General features: G+C 29.9%; 1 protein-coding gene across 3 annotated transcripts in view; it reads left to right on the plus strand.

Annotated features, from left to right (window-relative positions):
• Positions 1 to 22,716, plus strand: part of LOC108761710 (uncharacterized) — a 149,878-nt gene that overhangs the window by 121,195 nt on the left and 5,967 nt on the right. For all 3 annotated transcript variants that reach the window (XM_018508401.1, XM_018508403.1, XM_018508402.1), the window contains exon 12: positions 19,048 to 19,110. In XM_018508401.1, the coding sequence (XP_018363903.1) occupies positions 19,048 to 19,110 (63 nt within the window). The remainder of the gene's footprint in view (positions 1 to 19,047; positions 19,111 to 22,716) is intronic.

A 22,716-nucleotide genomic window follows, 5' to 3' on the forward strand; every position in this document is an offset into this window, starting at 1 on the left:
GATCATTGAAATAACAGTTTCCGTACGGTCACCAAGATTAAATGGGGTACAGCTTAGAATAGGTAACACTGTGAAATTGATTCCCTAATTCAGGAAAAACGTTTTTTTTTATTTTATCAAATGTATTCTGGAATTTTATGCTAATCGATAATACTTATTTCAGTAATAAGATTGGATTAATTAGTTTTATGGCTTTCTCTCTGTTGCCTTTGGAATATTACATTTATGTTATATAAATATAATTTCTAATGAGTGGGGAAATAACAAATTATATTTACGTTACATACAACATATACTTTATATTACCAGTTACATTTTGTTTGATTAAAGCAATATAACACTTATATGTATGTTTGCTGGGTATTTAAAAAAACAACAATAGTACGAATATGTAAATTTATTCTCATATAATAATATAAACATTTCAATCCTTGATTTGTGTCATCCTCAATACATTAATTCAAATATAATAGTAAAAATAATAATGTATATAATAATATTATATAATAATATCTATATAATGTATATAATAATATATATACGTATGTAACAATAAAATATAATAATAAAAAATTGTAAGTATTGTTACATATTTGAAAATTTCTTTTCCAATATGTGACGGTTCTTACTATTTTTTATTATGCTTTATATTTTTTGCGATTATTTCTTTACATTTGAAGATGATCTAAATCAAGGATTGCAACTTTACGTTATTATTATACAAGAATTAATTTGTGTATGCACATGACCATTAATATTGATTCTTATAAGTATTTTATATTATTTTCCTGGCGGAAAAAAAACTTTTACGAAAAAGTACAGAAAAACTACGTAGACAAGATCTTGTTATAAATTCTTAGTTTTTTTATAAATTTTCATAGTGGGACGTACAATAGCGTTATTTGAAGATTTCTTGATTTTTTAAACAAACAACACCACTCTGTATCTCACTAGAACATCTAGATATGAAAAACTAAGAATTTCTAAGATCTTGTTTTAATCTAAGCAGTTTTTCGTAAAATTTTTTCCGCCAGGAATTATTTTAAGAATTTGTCATATTTTACATTTATGAAAATTTTTGGAAAAATATCTTTTAAACTTCTTCAGATTTTATAAGTTTTCTGTAGAAATTATAGAATGAGAAATCTAGAATGTTTTAGAATTCACGAAAAAAATTCTAGAAAAGTTATAAACTTTCTTAGCATTTTTAAAAAGTGTTCCAATTCCATATAAAAAATCTAAGAAATTTTTAGAGTTATGAAAAATTATGAATAGATCTCGCACATTTCTTATAGAAAAATGATCCTAGGGAATTAGGATCGATAACAACACGTTTGTTTAATGCAACAAAAACTTATGATGAAGTGTGTGTATCATTACAGTGTAGTCATTTTTACAAGGGATAAACCACTGAGTGATAGAAAACTTTTAATGAAATTTTGATGAAATTTCGATAACACTTACAATAAATTTTATATTAGTTTTGGAATATTTTGCCCAATAATTTCATCAATATTTGATGAAATCACTGGTCAAAATGTTTATTTTGACCAATGACTTATTTTATTTTACCGCATTTATTTTGTGAAACTGTCGATAAAATCGTAATGTCAAAAATGGATGTAGTACGTGTTCTGCTAATAAGAGCCAATCCTGGCAACTCTTATTAGCACGGACACACACCGCATTCATTTTTTATACTATGATTTTACGTACCTAATTCCCATATCATAAAAATGGACATAATTGATGTGCTGATATTTACATAAAAGCATTATATAAAAAAACCCAAATGATCGCTTTTCTCTCTATTAAAGTAAAGACCGAACTACGACGATGTTGATAAAACGGACTTTTTAATTTTAAACTGAAAAAAGTATCGATAATAGTAATATCTTTAATTTAGTTTTTACATTATCGTTTTATTTCACTCAAACGCGTACATCTTATCTAACATGTTGTAGCGCCATTCCTTGCAAGGTCCTGCATCTATCGCTATACACAATATTACTTATCTTATTATTGCTTACCACTCTTTATCTCGGTTTACATTTATAAAACTTAATTCTAAATACTTTTTTCTAAACTTTTAATTTTTCCAATTGCATGATATTGTTTGTGCATGTTGTCTCTATAGCGAGAGACTTCTTCCTCTTCTTTGAGTTCCGTTGTTTGGTTTGCTGGCCCACTATATAGGGCCACAATACCGTGTAATGATAATAGTATTTTATCCTCATCAGAGCAGAAGCACACTTACATGATTGTCCCTATGACTGTCTATCCTAGTGTGTTTTTGTATTTCGATAAGCCGTAGAAAACGAATAAATAAGAAAAAGTATTTTTTTGTTAAGTTAAATTATTAACGTATCAAAGATATTTTATTTTTTAACTGTTAAAGTATTTTTAACATTTTTTGAAAAATATGAGGAATTTATGTGAATCTAGTAATACGTACCGCAAGATTTTGTCCCTATTAATGTGCCCGGTATTAGAGTGAAATAAGTATAATTGAAATAATGATTTATGTAATATTAACTTAAAACAATTAGCTTAAATTTATTTATCTATTTTAGTAACTATATGTTATAATGAGTCAAATGCGGATAAGCACACAAATGGGAGACAAATTAATTATTATTAAGCCATCGTCGCGTGGAGGACTCACTAATAGGGACAAAAATATTTTTTTTATTTTTATCAAAAACATTATAAAGTATTAACATTTTTTAGATTGAAAAAATATTATAAGAAAAACCGATTAATTTCACACACAAGCAGATAAAATTTGCTAAAAAAGCTACAATATTTAATAATTAATTCAATAATAAGCAAATTGGCTTAAAGGCACATTAATAGAGACAGTTATTCTACGCCATATTATAGATCGCTTCGAGATGAAGTTCATTAGGAAATCACAGCTTTAAGTCTTTTATTGATCACTTCTCCTTAAGCAAGTTATTCTTAAGCAAGTTATTTACATCAAATGGGAGACAATATAGATGTGATAAATTATAATCAAAACAGTAGTGAAATTTAGAAAAATAATATATCTCCGTAATTATAATATTATATCTGTCTGTAAATTATAATAAGGTTTCATAGCTCCATGGAGCACAGATCCATACATTAGCCAATCAGCATCCACTGATAGTCACGTGACGAGTCTTTCTTATTATAGAATCAGAGAATCTCTAATAGCACCACGTGTTTCATCCAAAGATATAGCCCTAATTTACATCGTACACTTGATACGGGTACTAGTTGATAACTTTCTGTTAAATTATTTTAATTTTCGCGCGCGCACGAGTAACATATATATGATATGAGCATTTAATTAATCATTTTGATACATATTGCACAAATTTAGTACATCATTCTTTAAATATATTGCTGAAATTAAGATAATTTAATAGAAAGTTACTAATAGTTAGTACGCGTATCAAATTCTCGATGTAAAAGGAGTTATAGAAAATGGACTACGTAATCCGTGTGTTAAAATGGTCAATAAAAATGAAAGAGAGACCGTGGAAGACGACTAGTTTGTATCTCTTTTCATTCAATGGTGTAATGGGAGAGAGAATGAGAGGGAGATTGGCCGTCTTTCACGGTGCCTCTCTCATTATTATCGACCACATTTGAATATTACTTAGATACGGATCGTGTAGTCCATGCATTCTGTATATTTTCGGTTTCGTCGGTTTCGCGGACGTTGTAACGTGGCGCTATCTGACAGCATCTCAGCGAATGATTTTCCAGTTGAATGTAACTGACTGTAACTGACCTCGGGTGCTTCCGATAACTCAAGTTCGAGTTAGTTCCACTAGGACCGAAAAATATGATAGATATAATCATTGCGCCTAGTATCTTCATGATTCATAACAACTCAACGTTGTCTTGTATGCTATGGACCACGACACAGACTTTTACATAACGCATAACAGATAGTGCATAAGAGAATTAACCAATCAAAGTTCTCTTCTTTTCCATGAAGTGAAAGGAAAAGAAGGATTCAGATTGGTTGATTCTCTTATGCGTTAGAGATATCCTACAATAAGCCATTAGTCATAAATCAGAAGTTAAAAGCTGGAAATTGACCAATCACAGTCGTCAATTTTTAGCTTCTGACTTCTGATTTATGACTAAAGCGGGGAGCACAGACTCTTGCATAACGCATAACACGTAATGCATAAGAATATGTACCAATCGAAGTTCTTCGTTTCTTTCCCTTCCATGTAATAGAGAACTATGGTTGGTTCAATTTCTTATGCCTCATGTGTTATGCGTTATGCAAGAGTCTGCTCCCCGCTTAATGGTTTATTGTAGAAGGCCTATTATGCTTTATGCAAAGGTCTGTGTCGCGGCCCTATGAGTTGAGTTAGCTGGTAGCAATGAAATCGGAGAAGGAATAAAAAGTAATTTCGCAAAATTGTACGAATTGTGAGACGCAATATGCCTTTATTAATTTATACTAAGATTAAATTTACTTAAAGTTATTTAGGCTGTGTTCCAAAATTTACTGCCAGTACTGAAAATTTATAGTTTACGTCACGTGCAGTAAATTTGCGTACTAGCAGTAAATTTTTGAACAGCTCATATTATGTAAAATTATCGTGCAGTTCTAAAATGCATTACTGTAAATTGAAAAAATTTAACTATATTTAATTAAGTCCCCGATAAAAAATTTTTCATACATGAATATATATAATATGTATAAACATGCATAAATATTCATAAACATATATAATTATATTTTATAGAAATATGTTTATTACATCCTTCTTTCTTTTGTAAAATTACTTTTTAGTGTACTAAAAATAATAGTAATAATGAGAAAACATAAAAATAGTGTTAAAGGAATAATTTTTGTATTATTTTAGAAAAAAATCAAGTTTGGAGAAATGTAAAAAAAATTGCTCATACATAACTATGTACAATTTTATATACAATTGTATATGAGCAATTCTGCTATTATTTTTCTTTAATCACGTGAAACTTTTTATCAGTTTAAAATAAAATTTCACTCTTTGGAAATAAATTGACATAAATTTTTTATACACAGATGCTAAGCATACATACATGAAGTGTTCTATATACAAATATAAATACTTATGTACATCTAAGTTTTGTAGGATGTATTTCCTTGAGTCATGCTTCATAACTTTTTAGTATTTTGCGTTCGTCATGACGATTAATCGTTCTTTCTTCCAAAGAAAATCTCAAGGAAAATCAACCATGAGTGTTTGCTCTTCAGTGTCACGAATATGACACAGTTTAATATAGTTCCTTCGGTGCCATACTGGTATTAAAAAAAAATTAATACTGGGAATTTGCAAAAAATGTAGGAGTCCCGTGACTATCTGCACCTAACGAAACTTACCGTCGCGTTCGAACGGGTAAACAAATATGCGCAGAGAGTCACATTGTGCGAAGGACATTCTCGCACGCACAAGTAAAGCGAGCGAGCGGGTCTGCTGCCACCGCCGCTCTGGAAGTGTCTTCACACCCGAAGGTTCCCATTATTGATTCGTCCGACGGAAGGTTTATCCGCGAATGTTTCCGCCGTCTGTGCGCCAGCGCACAACTCATCTATACAGAGCTTGTCAAATTTTCAAACTCACTCGAGTGAGACTTTGGACTTGAAGAAAAGCACTACACGGAATTAAGAGAGAGAGAGAGAGAGAGAGAGAGAGAGAGAAACAGAAGAAGAGAAAAAGAGATGCAGTTATTTGAGAACTTAAGATCTGGATGCTCTCCGAAGTTGATTCTAACTCAGGAATAACTTTGCTTCTATTATTAATTTAATTTGTAGAAATACCGCGAGATAGAAGATATATCTACTTTAACTCGAGACGTTGATATTTTTCGAATTCTGAGTGATTAAGAGAAAAAGAAGTGCTAATTGGAAGAATGCACCGAGATAAAAAAAGTTTTGTTCAGTTAATTCTTAGCATTATTTTACAGAGGAACTTGGATTCATTGTTTTTTAATCTTTCTACTCGTTGAGTAGACGCGATGGTGAGGAATTTCTTTTCCTGATGGCATATCGACACCACACTCTATAAATAACCGTTAGCGATAACATGCGATTTAATGCATTCGCGACAATGTACCGAACACTCTTTTTCGACGAACCGTTGCTCCCGTTTATCATTCTGATAATTCGGATGGAATTATCTCAGCTACTTCCCATGCACGCGAATTTCTTGTTTATATTTATTTATAAGAATCTTGAATTTACAAATATTAATATATATACATTAATTATTTACCGATTAAAATTTTACATGAATCGAGAGAGAGAAAAAATCAAAGAAATAAAATTTTCTGCATTCAATATCCTTTTTTTCACTCGCACAAGTATCGCAGATAAATAAAAGCAATTTGTATTTCTACTATGTATCAAGTTATTTCTACAAATAATTGATAACTTTCTGAAGAAGTTCTCTGAAAATAAAATTCACTTTTAACGGGTTACGCCCAGTCATGAAGTCGAAAAAAAAAAATTTTTATGAATTTTCTTTTAAAAGGTATATATATATAGTGTTTTATATAAAAAAAAGCTTTGTTTTTTAAAAAATTTTTATATTTAAAAGAATCTTTTTTCATAAAGTGTCTTTATATCTTTTATGCAAAAATATTTGTAACAAAATTATAACAGATGTTTAGGAAGCCGTTATTCAAAAAACGTTTTGCGGTGAGCAATATTGTTCGGAACCAGATCATTAAAGATTAAAAATTCAAAAAGATTTAGTTAATATATGAATTTATCTAGTCTTTTTAATTGATCAATATTTCGATAAATTGAATTCCGACAAAATGACAGCTGTGCAAAGTTAAGGTATCGATTTTTATTTAAAAAAGCGGGTATTTTTTAGTTCATATAATAAAATAAAATAAAATACATATGTTTAAAAGTCTTTCGATTAAAGACTAGATTTTGATGTTTAAAAAAAGTACACAAAGTTAGAGATAGATTGGTGTAGCGGTTTTTAAGATATCTCGTTCATCGACTTTTTGAAAAGATAATTATGAAAATACTTGAAGTTTCAAGTGTACTTTACACTAAATATTTTTTAACTTACACAAAGTTATTTATTCTAGGTCCATATAGCATATATTTTAAAAAAGCGTTTTAAAAAAATCAATTTTTTTCTGATTAACAAGGGAACTTCGCGAAGTGTCATTTCTCATTTTAATGAAACTTTGCATACATATAGAATACGTAAAAAGACGAATTTAGAAAAAATTATTTGCGGCGGAAAAACGGTTTGAAGGAGAGAAATCACTCCTTTTATGTATAAAGTGGTTTTCAGCTTTTTCATTATATCTCGAAAACTACTCGAGATATCAAAAAAATGTTTTATAAAAATGTTTTATAATATTAACTATATTCATTCATGCTAATACTTAAAAAAAATTTTTTTAATAATTATTCTAAAAAAATATTACTGACTTGACTAAATATAGAGGTAATTTTATTATAAAATTTTTATATAAAACATTTTTTGATATTTCAAATAGTTTTTGAGATATAATAAAAAAGTTGAAAACCACTTTACACTTAAAGGGGTGATTTTACCCCTTCAAACCGTTTTTCCACAGCAACTAATATTTTCCAAATTCATCTTTTCATGTATCTATCCTATAGTAGGATACGTATACATAAAGTTTTATTAACATCAAAATTTGACACCTTGTGAGGTTCCCTTGAGCGTAACTTTTAAGTCCTTTGTTACTGGGATATTGATTCTTTTATGCGAATATCAAATTTTCTCGGTATAGAGTGTTTCAGTCTTATTGATTTGTTGCGAGAATATAATTCCAACAAGAATGACCATACCAATAAGATTGTCGTGTGAGTGCGTTGAAAGCATGATTTGTGCTTGCCCCGATTCACACGTTCGTCGGTCCTGCGATAAAATATATCATGCAAATTTTTTTTGCACTCAAGGACATAGAAATCCAATTTAAGGCGGATGACACAAGCAAGCTAAATATAGTGAAAATTGACCTCGCAAACCTTAAATTAAAAAAAAAGTACTTCGATTCTTGCCAGAAAATTTTTTGAACTCGCTCATTTATTCACTTATTTAATGTCAATATTTTCAGTTTTTAATTTTTTTCTATAAAGTATAACATTTATCTCAACATGAAATTTAGTTAGTAATTTCGAAATGCATCTTCTCGCATACCTCCTTCTTCTTGCATGATTTATAGAAAATCGCTAAAAAAATTGCGCAATAATTTTTAATTTGTGTATCAGAATAATTATGATTTCTTAAAAAAATTATTATATTTTAAGGAAAACCATTGCCTATCAAATTCTACGCAAATAAATGAGATATATTACTCGCAACTAATGACAAAATAATTATCGCAATTCTTTAATTATATATTTTTATTTAGAAAAAAAAGTCTTTTTAAAAATATATTTTCGCGAAAGATGCGCTTTTAACAAAGTGGATGTTTGAAAAACTGTTTCAATTAATATCTCCATGACGAATTTCGACAAGTATAACCGCAATTTTGATCACACATTTCATTTTGGATATTTTCCAGCAAGAGACACAGATGACACAGTGTAACACAGTGAATCATTATATCCTTGTTGTTTGCTAATGTTAAACGAAAATGACATGATCACTGTGTCGCTTGCTGGAAAGCGCCATTTAACATATCATAAGCATTTTCGCAACTCTCGCAGGGAATGACTATCCAAAAAGGGGATGTTTTCCGATCGGTTAGTAGGTGGTGGATGTTGGTAGGTGAACAAGGCTCAGCAGGGACGCGAGCATCCCTCTCTCGTCAAGAAGAGGTAGTGGTAGCAATCGTTACTCCCGTCTGCTGGTTCGTCTACCAACCCCGCGGGCGGCAGGGCAAATGCTACCCCTGCACCCGAACAGTATCCACCTCCACCACGGCCAAGCTTTCACCGATCCCGATGATAGCGACGACTCCAATCTTGAAAGTCAGATGATACGTTTCTCTCGGTTATCCGACATCTCCAATATTCCGTATTCAGAATTTTTCAGAATCCAACATGAATCAATATAAATTGTTAAATATCTGAAGAAATTCCTCTGTCAGCTGTTTAACGGAATCATCTGACCAAGCCAAAATGTATTCAAGGAGATTTTTAATCATCCTTATATCACTTTCTTGTCGTGGGACGAAAACAATTCCCCATATTCCTTGCTTATGGGGCGAAGCGATTTTATTCCTTCCTCGCTGCTTACGGGGCAAAGCAACTTTCTACGCGAAGCAAGAGTCCACCTGATCTCCCTCCTGTTTATGGGGCGAAGCAACTTTCCACGCAAAATAAAGTCCACCCCCTTCTGTTGACAGGACAAAGCGATTTCCCACGCGACAGGGCGAAACGATTGTTTTTCATTCATTATTGTTATTTTGATACCTGTTGGCTTTACAAACATAAATTCTCTGCTATAAAATACAAATTTTCTGCTTTAAAAACACAAATTCTCTGCTTTAAAACACAAATTGTTTATTATATAACTTTTTTCTTTAAAGCAGAAGATTTATGTTTTTAAGCAGAGAATTTGTGTTGCCTCTAGCAGCGTACGATTTTCAACAAGAAACAAGGTCCATCCCACCTCTCCCCTCTGCTTAAAGGTGCACAACTTTCTACGCGAAGCGAGGTTCACTCCACTCTCCCCCCCCCCCCCCCCCCCCCAACATCTAAAAAATTACGGAAAATGATTATGAGAAAACGTTCTACTTTTTGTTTAACAGTCTAACATAAGAGGAATATCGTCTTCCAAAAATTTTTTCTTACAAATGATTCAGATTTACATAGATAATACGATAATTTAACTAAATGCATTTTGTTGTACAAGACTGTCACAGAAAACGCAGTATAATACAATTTAATAAAAATGTATAGTTTTTAGAAAGAAATTATACAGTATCGTATTTTTGACATAAAATTTTTTAATGCTTAATACGTATAATTTTGATGTTCAAAATGTTCTATCTGCTATTTAGAATTTTGATTCGAGCAATATACACGATGCACAGAAAAAAGTTAATATTATTTTTATATCGAAAGGCGTAGAAATATGCTTCACCCAATCTCTATAATAAACATTGTTATTTAACAAATGCAATTATAGCGAATAAATAATAAATACTTTTTAACATTCGCTTACTATTTATGTGGTAATAATAACATTAGAAAATAAATTTTTAAAAACTTAAGATTTTCAAATAGTGTGTGTGATTATATTAATAGCACAATTGACTATATTTGCATGGTTAAAATAGATATATATGTATATATGTCCCAAAAAATGCCTATAAAATAGTTAAGTTATGATAATTACAACTATTTTTTTCTCTCAGTATTGAAACCTGACTATTTGAAAAAATTTTGGAAGACAAAAGATAGACATTTTTAATAGTTATGATTATTTTTATGTTGTAATTTGGTCAGTACAATAAAAGGAGTATACATACTATGCTCCTTTTTATCTTGGTTATGAAATTACTCCATTTTTCTTAGTAACAGAATTTGTGTCACGGCTAACCAGACAGTCATGAAATAAAATACAATCTGTCGAACACAGTAAGATCAAGAACTTTCTATTTTACTTATTATTATTTCTAAAGATTAATTGTTAAAAATCGTTATATTCATGAATTATTGACCGCCCTAAACACATATCTCAACTTTAAAATATTTCTCAAGTTTCGTTTAGCGATGTTTCTTTGGCATATTTGTGTGGTTCGGCATAGTCATCGGTATTGGTTACAAGTATATATATATATATATTCTTACGAATCTCTATCTCGATCGCATCGCGATGACAATCATATTTTCAGCAGTTCGCCCGCCACGCCATAGCGATGTGTCCTATAAATAGAATAAATTTTAAGGGTATCCCACGCGTCGCGAGTGTGACAGCTGCCGCAACTCGACTACGATATCGAGGAGTTGCCATCATGCGTTTTCCGCTGTACGTTTATAGCAGTTTTCAACGTCAATGCATCGCAGATATGCGGTGCACAATCTCCATGTATCATACAAAATGCAATTATGTCATTATTATATAAAAGAAAATTAAAAAAAAAGATTCTTTCCATACTTAGAAACTTTTATTATTATTTACATCAGTCTTGCCCTTTTCCGTTTGTTAAAGAGGCATTTATTAAACGACGATTCCGAGACTACATTCCAAAACGTCCTCTTCGAAGAAGATTTTACTCTATATGCTGTAGTATATGTTACGTGTACTATATATTTCGAGTAAAATTTTCCTCGGAGAGGATGTTTTGAAATGTACCCTAAATAAGTTAAAACATATCGACATATATTTTATATATCTTTTAGATTTACTATTAAAAAAATTAATTCTCGATAATAGTAAGATCTCTTCATGGAACTTGATTTGAGGAAAAGCATAATTAAGTATGATTATTAATTAAATCTGTTGTTTTTGGCTTTGAATTTCATTTCCAACATCGTATCCTCTTCGTCACAAATAATGTGTCTTCTCTGCAATCTTTCAACAGGACCAAATACATGATGATAGGCGTGCGCGCGCGTTTCTCTTTGCGGGTCCGGAAATTGCGCGACCGAGAGCGCCCTATTTTATTCATAAACGCTCATAAGGCGTACATGCATCGGAATCAATATGTACATACAGCCGCGAGAATGGTTATATATATATACTTAAAAAGATTACGTAAAATTCGTTTAATATGACAGCCTCGTATCTTATTTCATCACATGTATCACATTAAATTTTGTCCTGATAGAATGAGAGAAAGAAAGTATGAATAAGTTATACCGCAATTCTTTGAACGTTAGCTAAGCCCAACATATTGCAAAAAATAAGTCGCACGCGTTTGCTCAGGTTTTAATCTTTCCCGGGCAAACTTTAAAAAGTAATCTTTTTGTAAACGATTTACCCTTCCTAATTTAGGTACAACTTTTCCCTCTTTTCCCAACATATTTACACATCGTAAATGACAAGATTAAAATTTGTATGCATATAAATTGAAGTATGCATATAAACTGAATACTCTTCTTATTCGGTGCGCAATTCAAATTATTACATATATAGAATATAGTATAGATTCACACGAAAATATTTAAGTATCTAAGATCCAACTTCGACCGTTATGAACATTGTTCCTTACTTGTTGTGTATTCACATTATACAGTTTCAATAAATCATTTATTATTGATTATTTTTATTATTTATTAAAAAATGTCTCGTGTGTGTCTTAGGACATACAATGTCCTTAGGAAAATATATGATAGCTGCGTGACTTTGATTTTTGGAATTATTAAACAGGACGAGTGGAAATATTAAAAAGATAGAGAAGGTATACCTTTTCTATCTCAATTTGCTGGCTCGTGAAAATTAATAATTTTTCACTAGCCAGCAACTTGAAATTTTTGTATTCTGATTCCATTCTGTTGAACAGCGTGCATCGGCTGGACTTATTGATTTATTCAGAGGGTGAACAACTACCACCATCACCATTACCACCACTACTAACCGCTACTACCACTACCACCTCCTTTCCCCGGACGACTAATGTTGGTGAGCGTACGTGTCATTGTCCTCGACCACTCTCACTATTTCCAACCCCTAGCGAGGTAACCTTGCAAAATTGCAGCTGATACCGTATCTCCAACAAGTTACCGGCGCACTATCTCGTCATACTCGGTCAATCAAACATCTAGTGCATGATGTACTAGCATGACAAAAAAAAAGGGAATTTTCCTAGTCAAAAATTTGCGTAATGGGTATAACAAAATATGTAAAGTGTCCGCACATCAAATTAGAGTTGATTGTTAAGCCTCAATGAAAGAAACATTTTCACTAACTTTTAGTCTTTTATTCTTACTACTGTGACAGTGGTAAAAATTATAATAAAAAACATTTTTTTATTATAATTTTTTTTCTTTTTCTAATTCACAAAAAATTAAAAAAAAGATCATTGATTTTTTAGTTATCAAGAATCATGTTTGGAAATTTTTAAAAATTTTCAGAATGCACGTTCGAATTTTAAAAAATTCAAAAGTTTAAAATTGTCAAATAGTAATAAGTAGTTGTAATGGGAAGAATAGGTAGGACCATATCAGTACCTATATGTTTAAACTTAATCAAAAGGTCACTTAGATATAAAGAGTTTCTCTGTTACTTCTGTTAAGTTAGTACGAATTATGAAATTTTTTTGTATATACAGGATACGGAATTTAAACTCGCGACCTGTCGATTATGAGTCCGTCGTTCTCACACGGAGCCACACGATACTCCTAAAATTGTTAATGTTTAAATAAAATTATCGAGTGACTAATCATTTATTTTTTTTTGTTATTATCTTTCCAACGTTATTCACCTCAAACTACAATATTTCGGATTTTTTGAAAATATCAATGTTATAAAAAAAATGAAAATATAATGTTTTATTAAGTTCTTACACAGAATATTAACTTAATTATATACTGCTGATCATTAAAATTGCAACAATAGGAAAAACGTATTATATGGAACCGAAATTTAGGTAAAACTTTACATTAGCGGACCCCTCTCCAAAGACTTTGACCTTGGCATATGTCGTCAAAGTCATGATCCTAAATAACCTCTAATAGATTTTAATCGTTGCTCGTTATTTGTTAAAAAGTTATTAACACTCAAAGTAATTTTTCTCCGCTTTGTGAAAAGTTGGATAACTCTAGATACAGGGGAAGTATGGGGTGGACTGATTAGGGGAGTACGACTTTCTAGACGAAACGAGGTTCACCCCACCTCCCCATTGCCTAGGGGCACTCGACTTTCCACATACGAAGGGACTTAATTATTTATTAATAAAATTCTTTACTTTCTATTGAAAGTCGAACGCCTCTAGGCAGGGGGGGGAAAGCGATGTATTCAATAAATTTTTTGCTGATAACTTTTTAACGAATAACAATTGACTAAAACTTGTTGAAGGTTACTCAGGGTCATGACCTTGGCAACATAATATCAAGGTTAAGGTTAAGGTTATCGGAGAAAGAGGTATCCCCTAATGTAAAGTTTTACCTAAATTAATATAATACATGGTCTTACATAACAGTTACATTGTCGAATTATAACACTAATATTATGTTACTTCTAGTTGGTATTAACTGCAGGACTGTAATTCTTATTCGAAGTGCAATAATATTCAATGTAATAGTTCATTGTACTGCATAACGTATGCCTTAAAGTAGTACAATAGTGTAATACAAACTTAATACGCTTGTTTGAATTTAAAACTTGTCACTTATTATCTAATAATAAGAGAGAAGGTAAGACTAAGCGCTTATTTGATTTGTCGAATAAAGAAGATATTATTCTAATAAATCTTTAGTTTGTTAATCATTATCTTATATTAAAAGCATTGTATACTTACCATATATTTAAGTCAATACTTTAAATATATTTAATATTAAATTTATATTATAAATATAGTAATTATGTAATGCTTTTAATATAGAACAATGATAACTAACTAAAACTTTATTAAGTATTAGAATAATATCTTCTTTATTCAAACAATTAAATAAGTGCTTAGTCTTATTATTAGATGATAATGAGCGAATAAAAAAAGATAACAAGCGATAAGTTCTGTTAAATTCAAACACTACTTTAAAACATAAATCAGCTAATACAATAAACTATTATACTGAATGCCGCTGCACTTTAAATAAAAACAGTGATCATCAGTCAAAAGCGATTACCAATACTAAAAAAAAAAAGAAGACGCTTTAATGTATATTTCTTAAACTAATACAAAAGGATCAGTGAAAAGGAATCGGAAAATGTACGTATCGTTGCAGCTTCTATCGTAAGAGTACGCTAGTGATCGAGCTCACAGCGATGTATGCATGCGAGAAAAGGTATTCGTTTTGCATTTGTAAGCATTATTTGTCCTTGTTTAATATTTGATAGACAACAAGGATGCAATAATGCTAAAGGCCATGGTACATAGAAAAACTTAAAACGTAAGACTTAAGCGGTAAGGAAATCAACATGTACATATAGATTCGCTACTGCTCACATTGTGGTCTTATGATCTCTACTGTGATTGGTCGATTTGCTTATTACTTAAGTCTTATGTCTTTTTAAGTTTTTCTATGTGCCATGGCTTTAACAGCGTGTGAGCGTGCAAGGCGAACGCACTTAAAGTGAGCAAAACACAGACTTCTATATATTACACTAGACTGACTCTGCCTCTTTAACTGCTGCCAAAAATTTGCCAAAGATATACGCATGCTCAAAATAAGGTGTGGTCCACACCAGTCCACGTATTTAATCACAGAGAGATATACGACATCTTGAACCAATCATAGAGGTATACATCTTGATGTCGAAGCTGGGATCTTAAGTGCTTAAATGATTCGATACTATATATGTCATCATGAAAATTGTGTACCGAATTATTTGTCGGATTTTTTAAAACGACAGAACTACACTAATAATATAATAATTTGAGGCATTTTAAAAGGATCTTAACCTTCCAGTGGACGCGCGCCCTTTCATAACGGGAGCGGGCGCGCCGTATACAGAGAACATCATAGAATAAGACCGAAAATTCGAAAGATTAAAGCATAATATCGTCAAATAAGCATTATGCGATGAAAGTTTATGATCTATATCTAAATAATCATTTATTTAAAAAATAAGTGTTACCTTTTATTAGAAAATGAACTAATAAAAAAAAGTTTTATGCGTTTTCAGTCGTAGTATAATTATTGCAAATAATAATTGTCGTCGAATGTTTTTTGCAAACAAAATGAAAACATTTGTTGCATTTGAGGATGGTGGCTGTATTTTTGCACAACTTGCACCTCCCTCGCTTTTCACCGGCATCGAGCGATTCCTGTGTATTCTCCACAGGAACATTTCTCTGAAAAAATGTCCTGATATCTTAAAAATTGATTCTACGTAAACAACATACGCTAACAGAACGCAACCGGAGTGAATCGACGGCCCGAAAGACACTGAAGAAATACCTTGGGAAGCCGAGACTCAGAAAATAGATTTTTCCTGTATCCCCTTCATAAAACCGCCGCGTATGTACGGAGAACACGTGCGCGCTCGCTGAAAGATTAATAATGATGATAAACTTATTAAAATCTGTAAATAATTTTATTGCGAAAAATATTACCGTAAAAATTATAAGTGTGAAGACACCGTTCACAGCAAGCGGGAAATTTGTGTTCGGTTATCCGACCGAGGTCATATTTTTTGCAATATATAAAATTATTTACAGATTTTAATAAGTTTATTAGTATTATTAAGATCTTTCCAAGATGCCTATAAGCATCAAATTAGTATATTACTATTATAATTCTGTCAGGATTGCGAAAAAGTCCAAAAAATCAATTCGGCGTGTAATTTTAATGATATGTAATATCGAATTTAAGCACTTAAGATCCAGCTTCGACTGTTAAAAGCTTCTATTTCCTATTAGTTGTATGCTCACATGTATGATCCAATAAGTTTTTTCTTTAACATTATTTAAAATATTTTGAATCTTGTAATCATATATTCTATATCTTTTCCTATATTTTTAAATATATATCCATTATTAAATATATATTCATCTCCATTTCACGATGTGTGTGTGTGTGTGTGTGTGTTGTGAAACGGGATTTTAAAATAGAAGACACACCTACTACGAATAAAGTAGCCGTTCCGTTTCGAATAATTGATGTAATGTATTATCGCTCCTTATCTCAACTAACTCATCCAACTTCCACGTTCGTTGGGTAACATATACATTGCGCTATTACACATTTACCCACTTACCTTCGATTACTGTGTTTTTTTACAATTGCTAATCTTAACGGAATGCGCCTTTACTTTGTATGAAAAAGCTTTGCATGATTTCCCTTTTGCTCGATTGTCATGTTGTTTCATCAACGCATTTTTTTAACTTTTCTAATATATTAATTCTATATTTAATTTATTATTGGATCATTATAATTAGATAATGTATATAGATTTGTAGGTACTTGAATAATGGAAGTTGGTAATAAATTCTGCTTTTATTACAAAAACTATCAACTTTACAAAAAAACTATACGAGACAAAAATTGTTTATTTTCATCTCATAAAGTTTTCAGAATTTTTTTAGAATTTTTTAATACCGTATTTTCTCATGTTGGTAAAAATAAGAAAATGTAATACTAAAAAGTTGATAAAAAATTCTGAAAAAATTCTTAGAACTCTATGAGAATATAGTAAACAATTTTTGTCTCTCGCAGGTTTTCTGTAAAGCTGTATTCGAGTAAAAAATTATTGAAGACTAATTTTCGACAATTTGTAGTAATTAATATCTTGTTAACTATTACGAAAATTGGAAAATGGCAAAGGACTTTTCTTTTCATTTTAGTCCATTTTGCCCCTATGCAAAAGATTTTCCATTAATTATCAAACACCCTGTATACACATATATATATATATATATATATACACACACACACACAAGGTGTTCCGTAATTCATCCGACAACGCTCGTGGGCAGGTAGAGCGCACTAAACTGAATTGAAAAGTCCTTCACTATTTTACAATTTTCGTAATTAATTAACAAGATATTAATTACTAAAAATTGCCGAATATTAGTTTTCAATAATTTTTTTTTCAAATACTATCAACTTTACAGAAAAACTGTAAAAGAAAAATTGTTTATTTTCTTCTCATAAAATTCTGAGAATTTTTTCAGAATTTTTTAATGCCGTATTTTCTCGTGTTGGTAAAAATAAGAAAATACAGTACTAAAAAAAAAATTGATAAAAAATTCTGAAAAAATTCGTAGAGTTCTATGAGAAGAAAATAAACAATTTTTGTCTCTTGCTGTAAAGTTGATAGTATTTGAGAAAAAAATTATTGAAGATCAATATTCGGCAACTTTTAGTAATTAATATTTTATTAATTATTGCGAAAATTACAAAATGGTAGAGGACTTTTCGACTCAGTTTAGTCCACTCTACCTGCCCACGAGCGTAGTCGAAGGAATTACGGAACACCTATATATATTTCTTTAACTCCTGTGTGGAGGACCTCTAATAAAGTTTCAGTAACAATGGATTTTTTCCGGAATTAGGTTGTTAGCCTAATGTCCAACCCAGTCTAGGGGATCCATACATATATCCACTGATATATGGGACCTAGTTTAACACTGGATCCGAACGGCGCTGGTGATCAAAAGTTTTTTAATCATCAGATGGAGCCATTTTCGGTTCCTTAAACACGAAAAATCGCGTATGCGGGCGCAGGTGGGATTGAACCGGATCTACATGGATTACGAATCAATCACACCGAGCGGCAAGCCACTCGTTACTTTATATATATGTACACACCACACACACACACACACACACACACACACACACACACACACACACACACACACAAAATGCATACACATACATATACATATACAGAAAGAAGGTATTCAAGACAAGTCACCTTATGATAATTTATTTTGTTAATAATAACTTTGTTATTGTTAACAAAAGAAAAAAAAACTTCAAACGACAGAAATCTGTTTGATTTCAAGGGAGAAATCCGAAGAGATTTTGATTGTAATTAGGAAGGATAAGGACATTTCAAGGTCGCCAACATGTTTTTAAATGGAATGAGATGTTTTTTATTTCTTTCAGAATAAAACATTTTAACAATGAAAGGCATACAATGATATGTCATTCGAAGTCGGTTACGAAAAAAATCATTTATTTATAAATAAAAAAATCATTTCTTTAACTTACTATTTTAGATATACCATATTATTACATGTTCAAAACAGTATTTTTAAGCATCAATACGTACTCTAAAGCGATTCGATAGAATATACTACATTTTAAATTTTACTGTTACTAAACACGAGTATTATTTAAATGGTCTATTTTAAGTGACTCTTCTTGTATACATACACATATACAATATGCATGCATGTATAAATAAATTCTGTATACATATATTCTACATATTTTATATTTGTATGTTTATAACTTATCGTAATTTCGATTATTCTTTGCTGTTGCAGGAAGCGGTGGCAAAGATGGAAAGGGTAGCAAAGATAGTAATTTACCCTCTGGTCCTTATGCCGGTAAGTTACATATTTATTTTTTTATATTAATTATAATATTTCAAATATAAAGTTTTAGCAAGGTTTATGATTTTTTAATCTTTTTGCATAATCTATATTCTTTGTCGACTTGGACTACTGTTCCTAATTTAATGTTCAATTCATTTGTAATTCAATTTATTTTGTAAATCTAAAAATAAAATGACTAATTAGATACTAATAATATATAAAATGCACTGAAAAAACAAGTGTTTAATTTTAAGATATTAAAATGTTTTATTCTTGTCTCCATTTTTTAAATACTTAAAGATGTTTTAGTTTTAAACTTGTTCAATAGACAAAACACGTATTTGTATTTAAAGCGTATAGTGTTTTAAAATTAAAACATCTTTAAGTGTTTAAAACATGGGGACAAGAATAAAACACATCACTTTTTACGGTGTGCGCTCTATGTTCGAAGGCGCAGGAAGTTTTGTAATATAGGTTATTAGACAGTAATAATAAAATACCATTATATGTAAATGTATTAATATCATTGGATATCGACATCTTGAACAAGGATTTTGAAGCAATCTTTAATCCTTAATATGTACATATGGTTGGATCATTCGTGTCCTGCACATTTCTTCTTGTTTTGTAAACTAGAAGAATTAAGTAATTAATTATACGGTAAAAAACAGTGTGTATTTGTGTTGGAAATGGTTCACTCACGTTCTTGTCGTTTGTGTTGAATAAAAAGATACATAAATATTTAAAAATAATGGGAAATCATAATCTTATAAAATATATTCATGTCTTCATTAGTTTGCTTTTACAATGAGTTCAAACGTTTCGGCTCACTTTGAGCAAAGTAAAAACAATAATCCAATAGGTATAAAAACCAAGACCGCATTAGATTTTATTCAAATGTGCAACGGATGCAGCCTCAAACTTCAATGTTTAAGAATGTAATTGTCAATTAGTTCCCAAACCAAAAAATCCTGCTTCAGACAAAAATGTAATAATCATAATGTTCAGATCGTAAAGATGAATTATCTTAATTTAAAACGTCATTGCAACTGTCCTCAACAACATACTAACTGAATTTTTTAACATGTTCGAGTGTTAATTTAACATAATATAATTATGTTATTTAAGGATTTTGTGTTAAATTGATTTTCGTTTCTTAATTAATATCAAAATGACACAATTTATGAATAAATGAATAAGTAACATAAAAATAATGTTTTAAAACGTAAATTTTAGGAAGAATGAATAAAATATGGATTTAATATATCATAAATGTAATTTTACTGAAAAAGTATGCTTTTACGATTTGTTTATCAACTGTATCAATATTACCTTTTTTGTATTCATTCTTTTAAATAATATTTGAGTAAACTTTTAAGTAAGCTTAAGTAAGCTTCTAACATATTCATCTTATAACTTATGTTAAATTAAACCAAAAATTTGAATAGATCATTTGGGACATGCAATTTATATTAAATTTGACACATTTTTTTTCCAACAGTGTATATATAATTTATATAGAATGTTTTTAAACACAGTCTTCTATAAATACTTTCTAAAGATGTAAATTTAAAGATATAAATTATATGTAATTATACATATATTATAGAATTACTTAATAATTTTTGTATATTTATTAAAATAATAAAAATAAATTCAGGACACGAATGATCCATCATATGAATCAGAAAATCATCATGTATACTAAGAGTTAATGTGCTTTTTCTCTTAGCAAGAAACTACAAATTTTTAATCTCAGTGTTAGGAAGTTAAAGGATCACAGCGATATACAGCCTTGCGCGACAAAATTGTCCGTCCGATTCATTTTCATCGCAGATCCTCGTGGATAATATTTCGACTACTTCTTATTTGCTCTCTTTCTCTTTCTTTCTTTTTTGTTTCTTTTCAGCAATAGAGTTCAATTCGAAAATAGCCGAGCATGTTCGCCTCCTGGAAATCTCTCGGTGTCATAATCCGCTCCTTCAGCGAAATAATATAGCAATCCGTCGCTCCGTGAATGTGATACTTTAATGAGACTTAATACAAACCTCATAGGCCGGTATCCATTTTTATTTTAAGACCGTCTTAAATAATATTTTAAGATGCTAATACAATTCTCTGGTTGGTTTATGATATCTTAAGATTGTACTTAAGACGATCTTAAAGAATCAATTATTTTAATACTATAAAGAGCATCATTGTCAATATTAAATATAATTATTTAAAAGAGAATTAAAAAATGAGCTTGATTTTATTTGGCTTAAATAAAATATTTTTATAATTGTAGTTTTTCGAAAAAATGAAAATGAATATTTAGAAATTGTAAGTCACCGAAAAGTTACATATAGCATACATAATTTCAACAAAGATTTAATACAGATATTACATATAAAATGAAATAAGCGTTATAATTAAGAAGCTTAGCTAAAACAAGAATTAAGTTTTTATAGTCATTTTGACATTCAATATGAATTTGACTTAAAAACTTTTCTCTAAAATTATAAATAGAATATTTAAAATTTTTAACTGGAATAAATTTCTTAGAAAGGTTCTTCTGTCTTTTTATTTAATATAGAAACTTAATCTTTTGAGAATAAATTTATGATTAATATGCAAGCATTCTTGAAATTTGAGCTTTTTCAAATTTTTTTGACCGTTAATTTTCTTTAAATAAATTATTAAAATAGCTTAAATCTTATGAAAAGAAGGGTCTTCAATTAATCTAATTGGAGACACTAATTTAATTGCAAACAAAAGATAATAAAATAATTTTGAATAAGAATTTTGAAAAACTATATAGTCATATGAAGAAATGAAATTTAAAGTACATTTTGGAACTAAAAAAATGAAATTTTATTGTATCATTTACATATAAGAGTATGAAATGTTCATAAATTATACTATTTAGATTATATGTTGTGCGACATAATTTTAATGTCAATTAATCGATGTTATGGAAAAAAGAACATTTTTTTTTGTATTTCCAGTACATTCTTTTTCTTACATTTTTTTATTTATTATTTAAAAGATCAAAAACTTCTGTATTAAAAAATATGTGACTCCCTTCCTCTTTTTTTAGTTGGAGAACTTAAATGGCCTAATTTACAATCTCTCTATGGTATAATGAATCAGATGTTTATTATAACTGTAACGAAAATCTTATTAATTTTAATCTTTATAACAAACTTTTTAATGGGATTGAAAAGCATTTGTCAACATATTTCATTTTAAAAGAAATAAAATTTATGCACAATACGCGTTACGGACAATAACTGTAGCGTGATGAAGTATATATGTTAGAAATTTTTAATCTTAAAGTTTTTCAAATTATTATGTAATAAAGCATACTAGAATCCAATGTTATATTTAATATTAAAAAAGTATAAAAAATGATTATTTTCTTTCTCGGATTTGAAAAAGTTGTTTTTTTTATTAAATTACGATTGTTCTTTATTATATTTTCTGCTAAATACAAAATATGTGATTTGTAGCTATCCCTAATCTTAATCACTAGAAGAAAATCAAGGAAGCTCTCCTATTTCGTCGATATAATCGTACAACCTGTTTTTATATTTGGTCCATAACCGAATTTAGTGCGTATCGTGGCATGAAATAACT

Source organism: Trachymyrmex cornetzi, unplaced genomic scaffold (genome assembly GCF_001594075.2).
Source record: "Trachymyrmex cornetzi isolate Tcor2-1 unplaced genomic scaffold, Tcor1.1 scaffold26, whole genome shotgun sequence".
Classification (NCBI taxonomy): Eukaryota; Metazoa; Arthropoda; class Insecta; order Hymenoptera; family Formicidae; genus Trachymyrmex; species Trachymyrmex cornetzi.